This window comes from Carlito syrichta, unplaced genomic scaffold (genome assembly GCF_000164805.1).
Source record: "Carlito syrichta isolate Samal-C Ts95f unplaced genomic scaffold, Tarsius_syrichta-2.0.1 Scaffold143122, whole genome shotgun sequence".
Classification (NCBI taxonomy): Eukaryota; Metazoa; Chordata; class Mammalia; order Primates; family Tarsiidae; genus Carlito; species Carlito syrichta.
Genome location: NW_007087218.1, coordinates 51,835 through 70,595, shown reverse-complemented (window position 1 = coordinate 70,595; position 18,761 = coordinate 51,835). Strand labels below are relative to the sequence as shown.

General features: G+C 38.0%; 2 protein-coding genes across 2 annotated transcripts in view; one reads left to right on the top strand and one right to left on the bottom strand.

The window, feature by feature from the left end:
* The window catches only part of LOC103251575 (U2 small nuclear ribonucleoprotein auxiliary factor 35 kDa subunit-related protein 2-like), a 9,041-nt gene extending 6,265 nt beyond the window's left edge, over positions 1-2,776 (top strand). The window contains exon 4 of the mRNA XM_008050167.1: positions 2,262-2,776. Coding sequence (XP_008048358.1) covers positions 2,262-2,758 — 497 coding nt within the window. The 3' untranslated portion in view covers positions 2,759-2,776. The remainder of the gene's footprint in view (positions 1-2,261) is intronic.
* Positions 2,777-6,432: 3,656 nt separating this feature from the next.
* AP1S2 (adaptor related protein complex 1 sigma 2 subunit) overlaps positions 6,433-18,761 on the bottom strand; it is a 32,278-nt gene continuing 19,949 nt past the window's right edge. The window contains exons 5-6 of the mRNA XM_008050164.2: positions 8,803-8,811; positions 6,433-7,973 (exon numbers count right to left, since the gene is read on the bottom strand). Coding sequence (XP_008048355.1) covers positions 7,926-7,973; positions 8,803-8,811 — 57 coding nt within the window. The 3' untranslated portion in view covers positions 6,433-7,925. The remainder of the gene's footprint in view (positions 7,974-8,802; positions 8,812-18,761) is intronic.

Below are 18,761 nucleotides of genomic sequence, written 5' to 3'. Positions count from 1 at the left end.
AAAAAAAAAAAAAAAAAAAACCATTTATGAAGGGGGAAAAAGAGTTTAGGATTCTTGCTTAGAGAAACCAGAAGAATTGTTATACCTTAAGTTGAAAGGCTTGGGTGGGGATGAAAGGAATGGAATTATTTTCTCCATAAAAGCAGTTACTTTTGTCAGTTCCTGAAAATCCAGCGGGATTTCAGTGAGGTGCTTCTGAGTGTGACTTTTATTCCTCCAAAGCAGGGGACTATTTCACTAAAAATAAATAAATAAAATAATAATAATAATAACTTTGTTATATTCCTTTTTTTTTTTTGGAGTTGGAGTCTCACTCTGTTATCCTGGCTGGAGTCCAGTGGCACACTCAAAACCACTGCAGCAGCCTCAACCTGCTGGGCTCAGGCGATCCTTCTACTTCAGCCTTCCAAGTAGCCGGCACTACACGCATGTGCCACCACACTCGGCTAATTTTTTTGATTTGTTGTAGAGTCGAGGTCTCGCCGTGTTGCCCAGGCTGGTCTCGAACCCCTGGGCTTGGGCAATCCTCTTGCCTCTGCCTCTGAAAGTGCTGGGATTACAGGCGTGAGCCACCATGCCCAGTTTGTTATTTTCCTTAATAACTAATGATGCTAAGCATTTTTTCATGTCCTTATCTTTGGAGAGATATTTATCTAGATCCTTTGCCCATTTTTAAATTAAGTTGTCTTTATTAAGAGTTGAAGCCAGGCTCAGTGGCTCATCCTGTAATTCCAGCACTTTGGGAGGCTGAGGTGAGTGGGTTGCCTGAGCCTGCAGGTTCGAGACCCACATGGGCAACTTGACGAGACCTCATCTCTACAATAAATCAAAAATTAGCCAGGCGTGGTAGCGCGTGCCTGTAGTTCCAGCTACTTGGAAGGCTGAGGCGGAAGGATTGCCGGAGCCCAGCAGGTCGAGGCTGCGGTGGCCAGGAGCGACCACTGCACTCCAGTCTGGGTGACAGAGTGAGACTCCAACTCAAAAAAAAAAAAAAAAAAAAGAGTTGATATATTCTACATACAAGTTCCCGATTGCAAATATTTTCTCCCATTTTGTGGATGGTTTTTTCACTTTGTGTCCTTTGAAGCACAAGTTTTAAATTTTGATGGAGTCCCATTTACCATTTTTTTTTTGCTTGTTATTTCAGTGTCACATCTAAGACACTGTTGCTTAGTTCATTGTCACCAAGATTTACTTGTATGTTTTCTTCAGAGTTACAGTTTCATCTGTTATATTAGGTCTCTGACCCAGTTTGAGTCAATTTTTGTCTATAGTGTGTGGTATGGAGGTATTTCACTTTTGACTGTTGTACATATCTGGGGAATTTATTGCTTGAAAACAAGTTTGAAAACCTCCAAAAGATCTGAGTGGTTCAAATATAATCACCTTTAGCTGGGCTCGATGGCTCAGCCTATAATCCCGCGCTTTGGGAGGCTGAGGTGAGTGGATTGCCTGAGCCCACGGGTTCGAGACCCGCCTGGGCAACTTGGCGAGACCTCATCCCCACAATAAATCAAAAATTAGCCGGGCATGGTAGCGCGCGCCTGTAGTTCCAGCTACTTGGAAGGCTGAGGTGGAAGGATCGCCGGAGCCCAGCAGGTTGAGGCTGTGGTGGCCAGGAGCGGCCACTGCACTCCAGTCTGGGTGATAGAGTGAGACTCCAACTCAAAAATAAAAATAAAAATAAAAAATATATATATAATCACCTTTGATGAGAACCTTCCATATTAAAAGCACTTGGCAAATTTGAGGCTTTAGGCCAATGTTTATCTTGTTATTCTTAAAGTATAAAGAAAATACAGGTTTCTCCACCTATAATAGGCCTCCTCTTTTGACAAGTGGTTCTGTCCTGTGGCTACCATGCCCTCAAAGTATGCTACCACAAGGACCCCAAGGGCAGGCTCTTCAGTGTTAATTAGGGATCTAAATCGTCAGTCAGTGGGATGGTGAAACCCTACACAGGATAACCTGGTTACCATTTGTTCAGTTGCATCCTGCACCATAATCCAATAGGGGCACAGAATATTCTGGTTAATTAAAATTTCTGGCTTGTTACCTTTCAGAGTGCCATTTGTTAGAATGTTTTTGAAATTCTGGGAACCAAACTATGACATCAATCTATGTAAGCTCCTTTTAAATAATACACAGTAGGAAATAGTTGTAGCATATCCAAACATTAGACATGCACCTTCTGAAAAGGATAAAGTACAATCTTCAGAATATGCAGTAATAAGTGCTGTTTTGTCATTGTGCCATTGCAGGTTTATTTGAAATACAGCAGTGTCCAAGAGGAAAACACTGCAACTTTCTTCATGTGTTCAGAAATCCCAACAACGAATTTTGGGAAGCTAATAGAGACCTGTACCTGTCTCCAGATCGGACTGGCTCCTTTGGTAAGAACTCTGAGAGGAGAGACAGGATGGGTCACCATGACGAGTACTACGGCAGGCTGAGAAGGAGAAGGAGCCCCAGTACAGACCACTCCTACAAAAGAAATGGGGAATCGGAGAGGAAAAGGAGTAGTCACAGAGGGAAGAAGTCTCACAAACACACGTCAAAGAGTCATGAGAGGCACAGTTCACGAAGTAGTGGAAGAAAAAGGGATCGCAGCCGGGCCCGGGGCTGCTGCAGTCAGAGCCGCAGAAGCCGTCGCAGCCGGAGTCGCAGCAGGAGCCAGAGTTCGTCTAGGTCCAGGAGTCATGGCAGGAGACGGTCAGGTAGTAGAGACAGAAATATCCACAGTCCCAAATCTAAATAAACCTGTTTTGTTCATAAATGATTGTATATCTTATTTATTATGGCTGCTACACACTCAGATAGAGCTCAGATAGGTTGGCAAGTCCAGCTGAACCCTGTGTAGCCTGGAATCCTATTTTCTTTTCTTTTCTTTTTTTTTTTCTTTTTTTGAGTTGGTGTTTCACTCTGTTGCTCAGGCTGGAGTGCAGTGGACATGATCATATCTACTGCAACCTCAACCTGCTGGGTTCAGGCAGTCTTCCACCTCAGCCTTTCAAGTAGCTGAAACTACAGGTATGCACCACCATGCCCAGCTAATTTTTTGATTTATTATAGAGAGACAGTCTCGCCACATTGCCCAGGCAGGTCTCAAACACCTGGGCTCAGGCAATCCTCTCGTCTTGGCCTCCCAAAGTGCTGGGGTTACAGGCGTGATCCACCATGCCTGGCTTGGAATCCTATTTTAAAATCCTTTTATACTCTGATAATCACAAAGTCTGTTTAGTATAGAAGACCTAGAAAACATAAAATATATAAATAACAACATGAAGATTACTTGTAGTAATCTGAGAGATAACCACTTAACCATTGCAGCATTGCTTTCATCTTTTCTTCTAGGTATACACATTTTTTACACAAAGATCACATATGACTGCAGTTGAGTATGTTTTTTTCATGAGAAACATTGTTATATTTCATCAAGCTCTATTGTTATTTTTACTCACTGCTTAGTGTGGATCTACCAGTTTTTTCATTTTGCACTATTGTTGGATTTTTCATTTTGCACTATTAAAGAAATCCTGTGCTGAAAACAATCTTGTGAGGAATTTCCATAAATATTTCTATGTATTTTTGACTATTTCCTTGGGATAAATTATATCAAGGGAAATGGATACTAAAATACTTCCAAATTGCCTTCCCTAAGACTACAAAAAACTATATCAACTTTGCTGCTCCCACACCGCTAAGTTATTTTAATCTTTGCCAATTAGGTACATTTTATGTGTTTGCATATTTAATGGTCATTGATTCTTGTTGGCTGTTTTTTATTTTGGTTAGACACAGGACTGTCTCTAACAGGTTGGAGTACAGTGGCACAATGTTAGCTCACTGTAGCCTCGAACTCCTGGGCTCGGGTGACCCTTCCACCTCAGCCTGCCAAGTAGTTGGGACTACAGATATGTGCCATGGTGCCTGGCTTATTTTTTCCTTTTTAATAATCTATTGGATTTTTCTACATGCAGTAGCTAAACTGTTTTTTTGCTTTAAAATTCATTTTCTCAGTTTCAAAATACTAAAAGGTAGAGTCGATTTTTTTTTCCTCTTACCCTGTCTGCAGTCCTCCTTCAGCTGGGGAATGTCATAGTGTATCTTTTTTTAGTACTGTGTTGGAAAGTTCTTTATATAGGGGTAAGGCTTATTTTTGTCATTTCCAGGCTCATTGCTACTAAATATGCCTAGTGTTAAAGCAATTCTGGTTTAAAAATCATAGGAGAGTGGTCAGAGAATAAAACCTAATGTAGAAAAAGCATCAACCAAAATACTATCCCTAGATTTCAGATCATAAATAAGATGCTATCTGGGTTTCTTATTTATAACCTTTCCATTGACATGTTTGGGATCTTGAGTTTTAGATTATGTGACATTTGTCAGTCTGAGATTTGGAAATAAGGACTTAAAGATACACAAAATACTGAAAAGCTAACAAAATTGAAAAATTGAAATCTTAAAGTTTGTTAAAGATTGAGATTTCTGTGTGATATCAATTAATTCAAGTTTTTAAATCTGTAGTTGATAAATGATGAATGGGGTCCAGAATAATTTCACTCTTAAAAATTCATTTTCGGCCTGGCTTGGTGGCTCAGCCTGTAATCTCGCGCCTTTGGGAGGCTAAGGTGAGTGGATTGCCTGAGTCCGCGGGTTCGAGACCCGCCTGGGCAGCGAGACCTCATCTCTACAATAAATCAAAAAATAAGCCGGGCGTGGAAGCGCATGCCTGTAGTTCCAGCTACTTGGAAGGCTGAGGCAGAAGGATCGCCAGAGCCCAGCAGGTCGAGGCTGCGGTGACTGGGAGTGGCCACTGCACTCCAGTCTGGGCAACAGAGTGAGACTCCAACTCATAAAAAAAAAAAAAATTCATTTTCAGCTAGGCGCAGTGACTCACACCTGTAATCCCAGCACTTTGGGAGGTGGAGGCAAGAGGATTGCCTGAGCCCAGGGGTTCGAGACCAGTCTGGGCAACTTAGCAAGGCCTCATCTCTACAATAAATCAAAAAATTACCAGGCGTGGTGGTGTGCGCCTGTAGTTCCAGCTTCTTGGAAAGCTGAGGTGGAAGGATCACCGAAGCCCAGCAGGTCGAGGCTGTGGTGGCTGAGCATGCCACTGCACTCCAGCCTGGGCAACAGAGTGAGACTGCAACTCAAAAAAAACAAAATTGCTTTGCCGGGCACAGTGGCTCACGCCTGTAATCCTAGCTAGCACTTTGTGAGGTCAAGGCTTAGAGAATTGCTTGAGCCCAGGAGTTTGAGATCAGCTTGGGCAACATAGCAAGACCTCATCTCTACAAACATAAAAAATTAGCTGGGCATGGTGGTGCGTGCCCATAGCCTCAGCTACTCAAGAGGCTGACACGGGAGGATCTCCTGAGCCCAGGAGGCCAAGGCTACAGTGAGCCACGATTGTGCCACTGTATTCCAGTCTTGGCGACAGAGACCCCCAACTCAAAACAAAAATGTTTTGTTCTAGATTCCAAATGCCTGCTTCACCCTAAAAATCATTGAATGTTTCTAGCTACTTGGTTCACTAATGCTAACTTAATTATCACTAACTTCAGTATTTTTTAATACTTTTCTAAGTACAACCAAGATGTATGCAATTAAATGTGGTATGCAAAGATGAAGTCTTAATAAATCATGGAGAAGAAAGAAAACCACCATCTTGAACTCAAGACAATTGAGATATTGATGGCTTTTCCCTCAAATGTTAATAAGCAGTGGCAAGGAGGGAGGGCAGGAATTTTTCAACCACTGACTGGCTCATTATCCTGATAAATGTCCATCTTGAACAGGCCTGTTTTCAGTGATTAGCTGCATGTCAGAGGCTCTTTTTTAAAATAGAAAATACAATTTAATGACATACAAATAATAGTCCAGCTGGATTACAGTGTTTATCTTAACAGAGAGCTGTTATATTTTATAAAACAAAATTTTCTTCTTTAAATTTTAGATTCAAGAGGTACATATGCAGGTTACATAGGTATATTGCTTGGTGAGATTTGGGCTTCTATTGAGCATACCCCCCAAGTGGCAAGCATGGCACCTGATGGGTGGGTTTTCAGCCCTTGTCTTCCCCACCTTTAGTAGTCCTGAGAAGCTCTTTAAGCCTATTTTTTTTTAGTAGACTAGCAACTTAATTTGATGGCAGTCCTCATTCTTAAATATCCCAGTTTTAGAATATAACGTTTCCTACCTGTAGTAATAGGAGGTCCCTTAACTATCATGATAACCAAAAGTTTTGACTTGCTGCATACATTAGTCAGTACAGTCTGCAAATATTAGTGCATTTCTGTTACCTGTGCTAGTCCTCCAGTTCACAAGGAAGTGAGAGGAATCCAGTTGGTTTGGAATGTCATCTTTTGATTACCTGGAGTAATCTGAGTTGTTCATTCAGAAAGATTTATAAACGTCAACTGCATCAAGGTTTTAAAAGTGGCATTTATTGATTGAAAATAAATGTGAAGATAAGCTCTCAGTAGCATGGAACCATGTTATTTTTTAACGAGCTTGAAGTAAGTACATGAAGACTCAGATTTTTCCACCATTTGTCTTGTGTGTGCTTATAACCACCACCATATTCAAGTGGAGGGGGATTTTCAACATTTTACTGAAAAAAACTTAGAAATTCTTTCTTCATAGTTTGACAAGCTTTTGGAAAGATAACAACATACCACAGTGTTTGTACGTTGAACATTTATTTCAACTAATTGGCGATGTGATAAGACAGTGCTCACGTGGCCTGAATATTGGTCACAGTCACAACAAAGCTTAATCCAGCCCAGCATATACAAGTGAAAGTATAAACCATGAAGACAGTTTGGATATGTATTAAGTACTTAAAAAAGTGACGCTGAACAATTATATAGCTTTAAAAAATATAGGGCCAACTAATGCCATTTTACCTCATTTAACTCTTTTTTATACGAAGGGTGTCTTTTTTTGATTCTTAAAAGACTTCTGTTAACTAGGCAGCGGCATGGAAAGGAAGCTACTGTAAAGTCTGCAGCACTTCTACGTGGAGGAAAGCAATAGGGAAGCTAAATAAATTTGCTTTAACACCCCAGAAGAAACATCCGTGCTTTAAACAATGACTTTACACACAACACTTTGTGAAGACAGCAACATTTTTTCTGTAAGATATTGTTACGAAGAATTTCTGGTAAATTAACATTCCTCATTTTATTTTGGGGCATCAAAAACAGTCCAACTAAGTACATGATTATGACCACCAAAAATTCATCTCAGGAGTCAGATGTGCCCTGGCCTTAAAAATTATGTGCTCACTATTATGAAACAATCTTTGTTCCTCGTCCCAGGTTCAGAATGCGTAAATAATTTTTAGTGTAAAACAGCGTCATTGCAATTTAGTCATCTATAATAATCTATATTCCCTTTGTTTTAAGGTGTGTAGTTTCCAATAGGAGTCTTTGGTATAAATTTGTTTTTTAAGTTCCAACAAAGGTATGTTTCTGTTCATTTGATATGTGACTCGTCAATTCCCATTATTCTTCCATATACTGAAATGCTGCACTAGTCTTTGGTTTTATAAAACCAGGTTTCACATATAATTTAGTTTTTGTTAAGTACAGTAATTAATGTATATTGCCTGATTGCTTGGTTTTACATGTATATAGATGTGTTTTCATATATGCACATAATCAGATTGAGAAAGTGACCTATAAACTTTAAAATATCCAAAAAAGTATCTTTTTCTGCACCATTCTAATTCATATTTAAGTCCCTTATCACTTGATTAACCAAAATTCCCTTTTAAAAAAAAGTAGGCCTGAATGAAGCGGTTTAGCAAAACAGTAATACTGACATCATCTTACACCATTAGCTAACATGAACATGAAGGCAGTGACCATCTACAGTGTGAAATGCCACAAGAAGTCATCAACAAGGAAGGAGAGTTATGTCAGTCCAATTTCTTCAAGAACACTACGTGGGGTTTCAGCTTCCTGTGGAGGGAAAATGTGAGACTCTGGTAAGCAGATCCAGGGAGTCCTGAGGATAGGAAAAATTGACATGGAAGCACATGCTTGTTTTAGAGAATAAAGCCAATTCTGTGTCATAGGAGCATTCTACTAGTGACAGCCAGTGGTTATTTAGTTTTGTGCCCAAAACATTGGAGACCACAGAAGGACGTTTTCAGCATTCATTAAATACCTGCTGATTACTACCAGTGTGCTGGATGCTGTTACTGTGACACAAAAAGCAGCCAAGCCCAATGCAAACCCACTGGCTGCTCAATTGTATACAGAAAAGTTACTTAGTGGTAAAAAGCAAAACCTCCAGATGAAAAGCAGGAAACCTCCCCACCACCGGCCCTGAGTTCCCACAATTTTTCAGCTAATGCTGTGTTCCATACTTTTTTTTTTTTGTCACATGAATTTATAGAAATGTCTTCCTCTTGGGGTTTTTACTTAACTGTATCCGCGGCAGCAAGATTTCAGGAACAGCTACCTTCCCAGACCGCCCCAGAGCAACCAATGTCATCAGTGGAGGCCACATATAAAAGAATGCTCTGGGACAAAAGACATTTTCTATGTAGCAACCAATACTCGCTTTTAAATGTCAAAGGAGGCCAAAACAAAGCAGACATACCTAGAAAAAAAATTATCTTAAACTTATCCAAAGTGGCTGATTTTTTGCACATCACAAAATGAAAAAGACCAAGAATAGGTCAGGTTTGGGATATTACTAGCAACAATTTTGTAATTCAAAGGCAACACCATATTTTAATGATAGAAAATAATGTAACTTTTTAGTATCTAGTAATAAACTTACTTTTGCATCCTAATCATGGTACAGCAAAAAACAAGAAGAAAAATTATATTAAACCATAAATCCTTAGAACATTAGATTTAATTGTATGTAAAGCACTTCATGGTGTAACTTAAGTGAATTACTTAAACTCTGTGTCCATTTCCTTATTTAGAAAACAAGGATAATACTACTTACCTTCATATGTTGAGATTAAGTGATTTAAGGCTCAGTGTCTGATTTACAGAAAGTGGTCCAGAAATGTTAGCTGTCATAGTTACACAATTGAAATCTAAAGTATTTAGCACTAAATTGAAGTAGTATAAACTAACTCCATTTATAAAGCTCATATGATGATTTAGTATGTTTGCATAGTAATGAAAATGGGTAAAATAAGCTTTGGGGAAAAAGGTATATTTTAAAAGTCTAATCTATGGAGTATTCTTGCCCCTCAAATTGAACCTCAATCTTATCAGGTACCTATTTAAATTAAGATGGGGGATAAAAGAATGAGCTAAACATTGCCACAAGAATACAATAGGCCAAATACATAATGTAGGGTATTCTATAGCATAAATGATCTGGTTTTTAAAAAAAACAGCATAGCAAGGGGGAAAAAGCAGAAGACTTGGTAAAGATTAAGGGAGACAACCAGATACTAGTTGAGCCTTGCTTGGATTCTCATTCTAACAAACCAAATATAAAAAGACATTTTTTTTCAGACAAGTAGGAAAAACTGAGCCAGGCACAGGATATTAGGAATTACCATTAATTTTGTTGGACATGGGATACATACTGATGTACTAAAGATAAAATGACAGGATGGTTAGGGCAAAAATGGAGAGGTTGGCTAGGGAAACAAGTACAGTAATAAGTCAAAGACTGTTGTCAGGCACAGCAGCTCACGGCTGTGATCCCAACACTTTGGGAGGCGGAGGCGAGAGGATTGCTGAGCCCAGGGGTTTGGTGGCAATTTGGTGAGACCGACCTCGTCTTTACAAGTCAAAAATATTAGCCGGGTGTGGTGGCATGCACCTGTAGTCCCAGCTACCTGGAAGGCTGAGGCAGAAGGATCACCTGAGCCTGCAGGTTGAGGCTGCAGTAGCCATGAGCCTGCCACTGCACCCCAGCCTGGGCAAGAGTAAGACTCTGACTAAAAAATTTTTTAAAGTTGACAGTTGTTGAAGCTGAGCAATGTGTACATGAGAGTTCTTTATCCTATTCTCTGTCTTAAAGTTTTCATGATGAAGTTTTTTAAGAAAGGCCAATGGAAATTGTGTAACACCCCAAGAGTGATATAAGCAATCTCTTTCGTTTGTTTAGCCTTAAGCATTAAATATACTGAATGTCTGAATAACAAATATTAAAGTTAAAATTCTTTCCATTTAATGTTTAATAGTTTAAAACTCCATGTAGGCTTTAACGTATTAATTAAAGGATGCCTACATTGAATTCTATAGTTTATATTCTCAGCTTATCCAAGTAAGAGTGTTCCATAACTACTCCCTGGAGCTGGTCAGATTTTCCCCCTGTGCTCACTGCTTGCAATCTTACATAGCATTTCCTGAAGAGAATCATGTTGCTTATTGAATATGCATTATTTAAAATATTTGTCCTTAGCTGGCACACACCTGTAATCCCAGCACCTGGGAGGCAGAGGAGAGAGGACTGCCTGAATCCACAGGTGCGAGACCTCATCTCTACCATAAATAAAAAAAATTAGCCAGACATGGTGGCACATGCCTATAGTTCCAGCTACTTGGAAGACTAAAGTGGAAGGATCACCTGAGCCCAGCAGGTCAAGGTGTGCTGCTGCACTCCAGCCTGGATGACAGAGTGAGCATCTGACGCAAAAAATAAAAATAAAATATGTGTCCTTCCTAACAGGCCTAGTTTCAAATAATCATTTACACGTTTTATTTCTTGAGACCTGTACAAGTATAGTTTTGTATAAATTGTGTTGATAATATAATTTTAATTTTTACATATTCACACTGAAAAATGCAGCTCAAAACTACCGAGAGAAACTGTTATCTAATTCATAGAAACAAAAAGTAGAATGGTGGTTACCAGGAGCTGGGGGAGAGGAAGAAATGGGAAGCTGTGGATTAATGGGATCTGTTGCACAACAATGTGAATATACTTAACACTACTGAACTGTACACTTAAAAGTAGGTAAGATGGTGAATTCTGTGTTATGCTTTTACCACAATTTAAAAAAAATTTACCTGGAAAATGAAAACATAAGATGTTATTTTATGAGAGATGGAAAAGAAAAAAGTCATTCACATGAGACAAAGTACATGCAATACTTTTATTTTAGACATGCAAGGGAAGCTATTTCAGAATCTACTAATTTAAAGCAAGCAGCTGTATACAGATAGCAAAAGAAGCAACATTTTGTTACAGCTCAGCACATATCATCCAACACAAACAGGCATGAGACAATGCATATTTATGTAGCATTAAAACCAGATGAATAACATATTGCTGGGCAAAGTGAGGGATGGAGGGGAAAAATGGAAATGAAAGACCAATGTTTCTCAATGCTTCCAATGTATAATGCTAAATTTCTCATTTGATAGCACATCCAGGTGCTTCAAATGTAGTGCATCAGAGTGAGGATGGCTAAAATGGAAATAACTTATCTGTATACCTTAATAATAGTAAGTTTGGTCAAAACACATTTTCATAGGTCTTCTCTTTCAGTGGTAAACCAGTCTGAGCATCTTTTGAAGTTACTGTTTAATAACTTACTTAACTCAGACTTTAAGTTCTCCAGATATAAACAATGAATTATTTGGTACTTTTCCTTTTATAATAAAATATGCTGTATGTTTTATTAAAAATATATATAATAGTGATCAATATTAAAGGTTTTAATATTCAGAAATATAAAGCCACAGTTAACAAAGCATTAAGTGTTTATATGAAGACTTAATATATTAGAAAGCCATAGCTAGTAAAATATATGTACCTAGGTACTGAAACTGAGTATTAGAATTTTTGAATGATATAAACAAACTCAGCATTAATGATTTGAAAGAAACAGATATTGCAAAAGTGACTTTTCAGACATAGCTTTCTGATATGTTCTTAAAGGGATTGTTTGATATTATACAACACAAATGTGATTCAATAAATGTACTACAAAATTTCTTAAGACTGAACATTTTAACCTTAAGTATTATATAATAGTACAGATAAATTTTACTTTCTTGTATTATTTCCACATATGCTTTTATGTGATTCATGAGAACACATTAACTCATACAGCTTGTAAGATAATCACACAAAACAGTTTTTTTCTTTTTTGTCCCATTACTTGAAGACTAAACCACACTATTTGCTATGGCACTGCTTATTTTGAACTAGCACTTCAGCTATATTTTCTTTGGTAAACATTTTAACGATTGCCATGTTTTCCTCTCATAAAATAATCACAGATGATTCATTAGTGATAACATGTATGTGTTTAAGATGAAATATTACTCAAAACACTCATAGGTCATATTTTGTCAAGATAAGATTAAACCAGTTTGGAAAGGAATAAGCTATATTAAGATTGCATAGAATGAAAACAGAAAAGTTAGGAATGGGAATAGAAAAAAAATACAATTGTAAAGGTACTGGTTCTGAAATGTTCTATTATTATACAAGATTATCAGTCACCATGCTGAGGATATTTTCTTTCATATGAATATCAGCATTCTATTTCCTCTGTGAAATTCTGCATACTCGATGAGTAGTCATTTAGTACACAGGGACATTAAAATATTCATGACGTGGCTACAAAAGAAATGCATATATTCTTACACACAGTATACAAACTAACATAGACATTCAGATTTTTAGAACATTTAGTTCACAGTAGTTACTTAAAATGTTTTTGTTTGCTTTTTGTTCTTTGGTTTATAGCTGACTACTTAACTTCTAAACAATACCCCGGGGTTCAGATTCATCTTTTATAACTTTACTGCATATAATAGTAAACAAAATGACCTATAGCCTCCAAAAGTCCTACAAAATCCTAAAGCACTATATTTACTAGTAATACTACAAAAAGATGTTCAGTATAAGTCATCTGGTCAATACTGAGTTAACTGAAAACTAGAATATTCCCTTCCTCTAGTGTTTAAGTTCATCAGGATTTTATTACACAAAGTAGGGATCCTAGAGAAAAATCTTTCCCCCCAAAAAATGGAAAAGTAGTCATCGTCTGGTATTTTAAGCAGCAATAAAGGTCTATAACTGTTCACTTATAGCTACAAAAATGTGGATTTGAAACTAAGAATATTACTTTTGAAAAAACCCTCGAGATAGATTTTAAAGAACTCTCCAAACAGATCTGTTATATGTCTATGCCTACAAATTTATCTAACAAGATGTTTCTCATAGCAACAAGGAAAAAAGGTAACCTGAGATGAGGTTTTTAAATGCCCCTAGAGTGTTTATGGAAGGACTTCTAGGGGCTCCAAGAGTTCCCTGAAATTAGAGGGAAAATTACAAACACATTTTCCTGGGAAGAGGTGCCCGTCACCCCTACTCTCAAAGGGATTTTATCTCCCACCAGAAGGCTTGTGACTCCAACTTTAAAACTGCTTATCTGAGTGTCTTTAAAATGTCCTCATATTACTAGTTACTCAAGTTGGAACTGTGAAATGTTGAACTAGAAAATAATATAAAGTATTCAAAAAAAAAAAAAATCTAACAGATCCCTGAACTTATACAACCATTAAACACAAAAGGATCTGAGGAGAAAAGCAGTTATATTTTGACCCTCAGATAAATCCAAAACATTTAAAAAAGATAGCTGCCCTTTTATCCCCTTGCTCAGAATATAGTGGGATTAAACAGCAAGTTAAAATAATAATATTCAAAATAAGTTAAATTCCCAAATACTTCATTTTTTTTTTTTTTTACAGAAGCTCTCATTTTCATAGGAAAATTCTACTTCTGTATCAATGGCATTAGTGATTCACAGTATTTAATGACTACTTTTTTGCCAATGAACTTCTGAACATATTTTAATATTCTGTGTAGAAAATAAATGATATGCTCCAATGATGGATCATTTTCAGAGCAAAATTCCCTATGAAAATATCAGTTTAATGAAGTCATTGGGACTATCCTTTGGGATTTAATGTAATTAGACTTTGCAGGTAGTGCTAAAATATAAATAACAAACTTGACAAAGATGTAATTACAAACTGAATTCATATATCCTACTACATTTTGATGCATGTCAGTACTCCAGCACGTATTCTAGTACGCTTTCTTACACCCAATGAAACTCTTGCTGTGATACATATTCTCTGTTTTCTGGAGAGAGAACAAGAAAAGTTTAAGTCTGTCAAATAACCTTTTGCCTAAATTATGCTTTTATACTATAGTTTTCAATCTTTTTGTTTTCTCTCTTAATTTTATTATTACAACATGTAAAAACACACCATAGAAAGCTTATGCTCATTAAAAGAAAAGCGAAAGGTCGTTTCCCAAAAAGGGCCAAGTATGCAGCCATTCCTCCCCAGAGAAAACTTATTATGAACTAGAACAAAAATTCTACTTGAACAGTGATCAAATGTGACTATCCCAGGCATTTCCACTACTCATTATCTGACAGACTTTTTACTACCTTAGGGAAAAAAGGGTTGTTGATAAGCCAAACTATTCTTTACAGTCAAAGATCCATATTACTGTACTCCTTAAACAAGAAATTAGCATCCATCAATTGTGAAGAATTATCTTCATAGGGAGAAACCCCTCTTCACTGGAAAAACATCCTTCAACAACAAAAGAAACCCTAAAATGCACAAAAATAAGTGTATTCTTTTACCACTTTAAGTTGCTAAAATATGTTTTAACTAACTTCCAAGTTAAGATTGTTAGAGTATGCTAAAATTCTGCTATAAATAAATGCCTTAAGGACCACTAACATTTGAGGTTGATTTTTAGCTAAATTATAGGACTATGCCTATAATTAACCAAGACAATTTTCTCTCATACACAAAGAAAGTGGATTCTTTATAAACTCCAGCATTCTGGACCTTCATACCACCAAGTACATCTTGCAAGTCACAGACAAATATTAAGAATTAGAAAAGGTGAGAGTAAAGTCTGTCAAAGCACACAAGGGACCCTGTGCAGGCCTAGGCCTACTATTTTGTTCTTTCCCTGGGGGCCTGTTGGAAACAGTCACGTACACTATTCAGTAAACTATAAGGTGTTTTTTGTTTTTTTTTTTTTGAGTTGGAGTCTCACTCTGTCGCCCAGACTGAAGTGCAGTGGCCGCTCTCGGCCACCGCATCCTCAACCTGCTGGACTCCGGCGATCCTTCCGCCTCAGCCTTCCGAGTAGCCGAAACTACAGACGTGTGCTACCATGCCCGGCTAATTTTTGATTTATTGTAGAGATGAGGTCTCGCCAAGTTGCCCATGCGGGTCTTGAACCTGCAGGCTCAGGCAATCCACTCACCTCAGTCTCCCAAGGCATGGGATTACAGGCTGAGTTTCTTAATACACTAAAACGCCAATGATTTAAGTGGGAATGAAAATAGAAAAAAATTTTTAATTTCACAAACATAAACCACATATTGCCCTTTGTACAGATTCTTTGGAGACCTATTCTTTGAATAAAGATAATGTATTTTTTTCAACCTGAAATGGGCCTTCAATCCCAGAGAATCCTTTTTGCTCTTCTCTAATTTGCTCCCCACTAAGTAAGTCTACTGCCGACTCTCCACACTGTCCTCGTTATATACCCCTCCCCTTTCCCCTGTCCCAAAGGTTCTCCTGTAGATGATGTCATTTCTCAAGGTCAGGAAAATGACAACTTTCTCCATTTCACTCATCAAACTCGAAGAAAAAAAAATCTACAGTTTCACTCCATTATTGCCTCAAAACAAAGGAGAAAGATTCTTCTTACCCAAGACCAATGTTTTTGATTCCATTCCATTATCTCTTCCAATATACTTTAAATATACGTTGCCCTTTATTCTATTCCTGTTTGTCCTTCTCCTTAGAACACATGCTCTTCAACTTTCCCCAACACTAAGAAAAATTCTGTTCTCAATCCCCTACAAAAAGAACCAGATGTGGTGGGAAGTGTAGGATGACAAACACAGCAGAGAAGTCAAGTTACACCTGTTCTCAAAACCACCTGCCTTTCTAAGACAAACCCTGTTGTGGTAAGCTTTTCTAGATATTCGCCATACTAAGTGTATGACTCACACATAAAACCAACTGGAAAGCTGTACCGAACACAGGTAAGCTAGCAATCATCTGAAGGCTTAAGTCTTGTTGAGATGAGAAGTGCTTAAGCAAACGAATCGTATTGGATATCCAAGACTGAATGTAGTAGTCTTCTCTTTCTAGTAGTACACAATGTAGTAAAAGGAAATAATTTACATTTAATGAAAAATAAATATAAAAAGCGCAATTTCAAGTTACTGCTCTACTGCAGTTTTTCTTGTAAAGGGGCTTCTTCACTCATTCCTTGCACTATGAAGTGGTATGCTTTATCCCTTATGGTTCTTTTTATTGACCCTAAGTGAATTCTGTGTAAAAAGGATACAAAATCCTCATTCTCAAATCTAGAACCCTATTCCTTGTGTTAAACATCAAGAGGGTGAGAGAGTTCCTAATCCCACCAAGATCTATTTTGAGCAATTAATGAAAAGAATTGAAAGCACTCTATAAGGTACCTTTCAGACAGGACTTCTGGTGTCAGTTTTATGGAATGAGCATGTGAAGCACTAAGTCAAGTGATTTGTGGGTTTTGGTTTTTTTTTTACATTAAGTTAGCAATGAGTGGCAAGAATTATATGGTTGCGCCAGATGGTTAGTGTCGAAAATGGCCAGGAGCAGACAAGTTCTTTACTGTATGTGCTGAAACTTTATTTTAGTAAATTCTACTCTAGTTTTACCATCTGGAGCAACACAACATATACGCTTTCATTCACATAGCAGCATCTTTCCATTTTTTTTTTTAAAAAGTATAATTCTAAATACATGCTTGTTTTACATTTCTAAAAAAAAGAGGGGGCACTTCAAACATTTTCAGAGGTAAAACTTAAGTTAGTAAATATGCGACTCCTAGATGTTTTCTCACTTGATATACCTTCAGTATCTTTCCATATCATTACAAAGAAATTGATCTCATTTCTTTTAACAGCTACATAAACAGTTTCATGTATAGTTATAGGTTAACTAACTTTAAAATAGGTTAACTGTTTTAACCTATTTCCCATTAATGGACATTTGGGTAAGTTTCAATGGTTTATTATACCCAGCAATGTGTCTTGGTGCAGTTGTATATTTCTGTTGGATAAAATTCCCTGAAGTGTAACTCATGGGTCAAAAGGTATATACATTTAATCGCTAGTACATATTACCAAACTAATCCTCCAAAACAAAATACAACTTTTTTTTTTAATAGAGACGAAGTCTTCCTATGTCACCCAGGCTGGTCTCAAACTCCCAGGCTCAAGCAATCTTCCCACCTCAGCCTCCCAAAGTGCTGGGATTACAGGCATGAGCCACCACACCTGGCCCAAAATACAACTTTCAAGTGCTCACAAGCAGCAACAAGAGTGTCTCATATTTACCAATATAAGAAAAACAAAAAAGGCCTGATATTTTAATCTGTATTACCTTAATAAAAGGACTGTTTTTATTTCATCTGTGAATTACGTATCTACATCTTCTGCTATTTTTTCTACTGTGCTGTTGATCTATTTCTATTACATTCATTTTATAAATCTGTCTTAAAAATAACGATGGGGCCGGGCTTGGTGGCTCAGCCTGTAATCCCAGCGCTTTGAGAGGCCAAGATGAGTGGATTGCCTGAGCCCGTGGTTTCGAGATCCGCCTGAGCAACTTGGAGAGACCTCATCTCTACAATGAAATCAAAACTTAGCCCAGCGTGGTAGCTCACGCCTGTAGTTCCAGCTACCTGGAAGGCTGAGGCGGAAGGATCGCTGGAGCCCAGCAGGTCGAGGCTGCGGTGGCTGGGAGCATGCCACTGTACTCCAGTCTGGGTGACAGAGTAAGACTCCAACTCAAAAAAATAAAAAATAACGATGGGATAAATTAACTATATCTCATAAACCATGCTCTAGTTATCAAACACTAAGGACAAATTACTTTCCCTGGCAGTTAATTGTACTTTTTTTTTTAACCTTTTTTTAGAGATGGGGTCTTGCCAAGTTGTCTAGGCTGGTCTCGAACCCTGGCCTCAAGTGATCTTCCTGCCTCAGCCTCCCAAAATGTTGAAATTACAGACTTGAGCCACCATACCTCACCTAATTATGCTTTTAAAATAAAAAAGCAAGCCGGGCTCGGTGGCTCAGGCTGTAATCCCGCGCCTTTGGGAGGCTGAGGTGAGTGGATTGCCTGAGCCCACGGGTTCGAGACCCGCCTTGGCAGGCGAGACCTCATCTCTACAATAAATCAAAAAATTAGCCAGGTGTGGTAGCGCGCACCTGTAATTCCGTCTACTCAGAAGGCTGAGGTGGAAGGATCACCAGAACCCAGCGGGTCGAGGCTGCGGTGGCCGGGAGCGGCCACTGCCCTCCAGTCTGGGCGACAGAGTGAGACTCCAACTCAAAAAATAAATTAATTAAATAAATAAATAAATAAATAAATAAATAAGCAGAGTAATTAACTTAACAAATATAATTTTTTAAAAAGAGGTAGGGTTTCACCATGTTGTCCGGGATGGTCTCAAAATCCTAGGCTCAAGGGATCCATCTGCCTCAGCCTCCCTGGGATTACAGGTATGTACCATTGCACCTGGCTAGACTGCAAAGAAATATTCGAAGCATATTCTAGGGTAACTGTATTGTATTTGTCTTGAAACACCCCAATTTAAATCAGGTTTTTCAAACATCAAGGATTTCTTGGAAGGCTGGGCTTGGTGGCTCAGCCTATAATCCCAGCATTTAGGGAGGCCGAGGTGAGTGGATTGTCTGAGCCTGAGGGTTC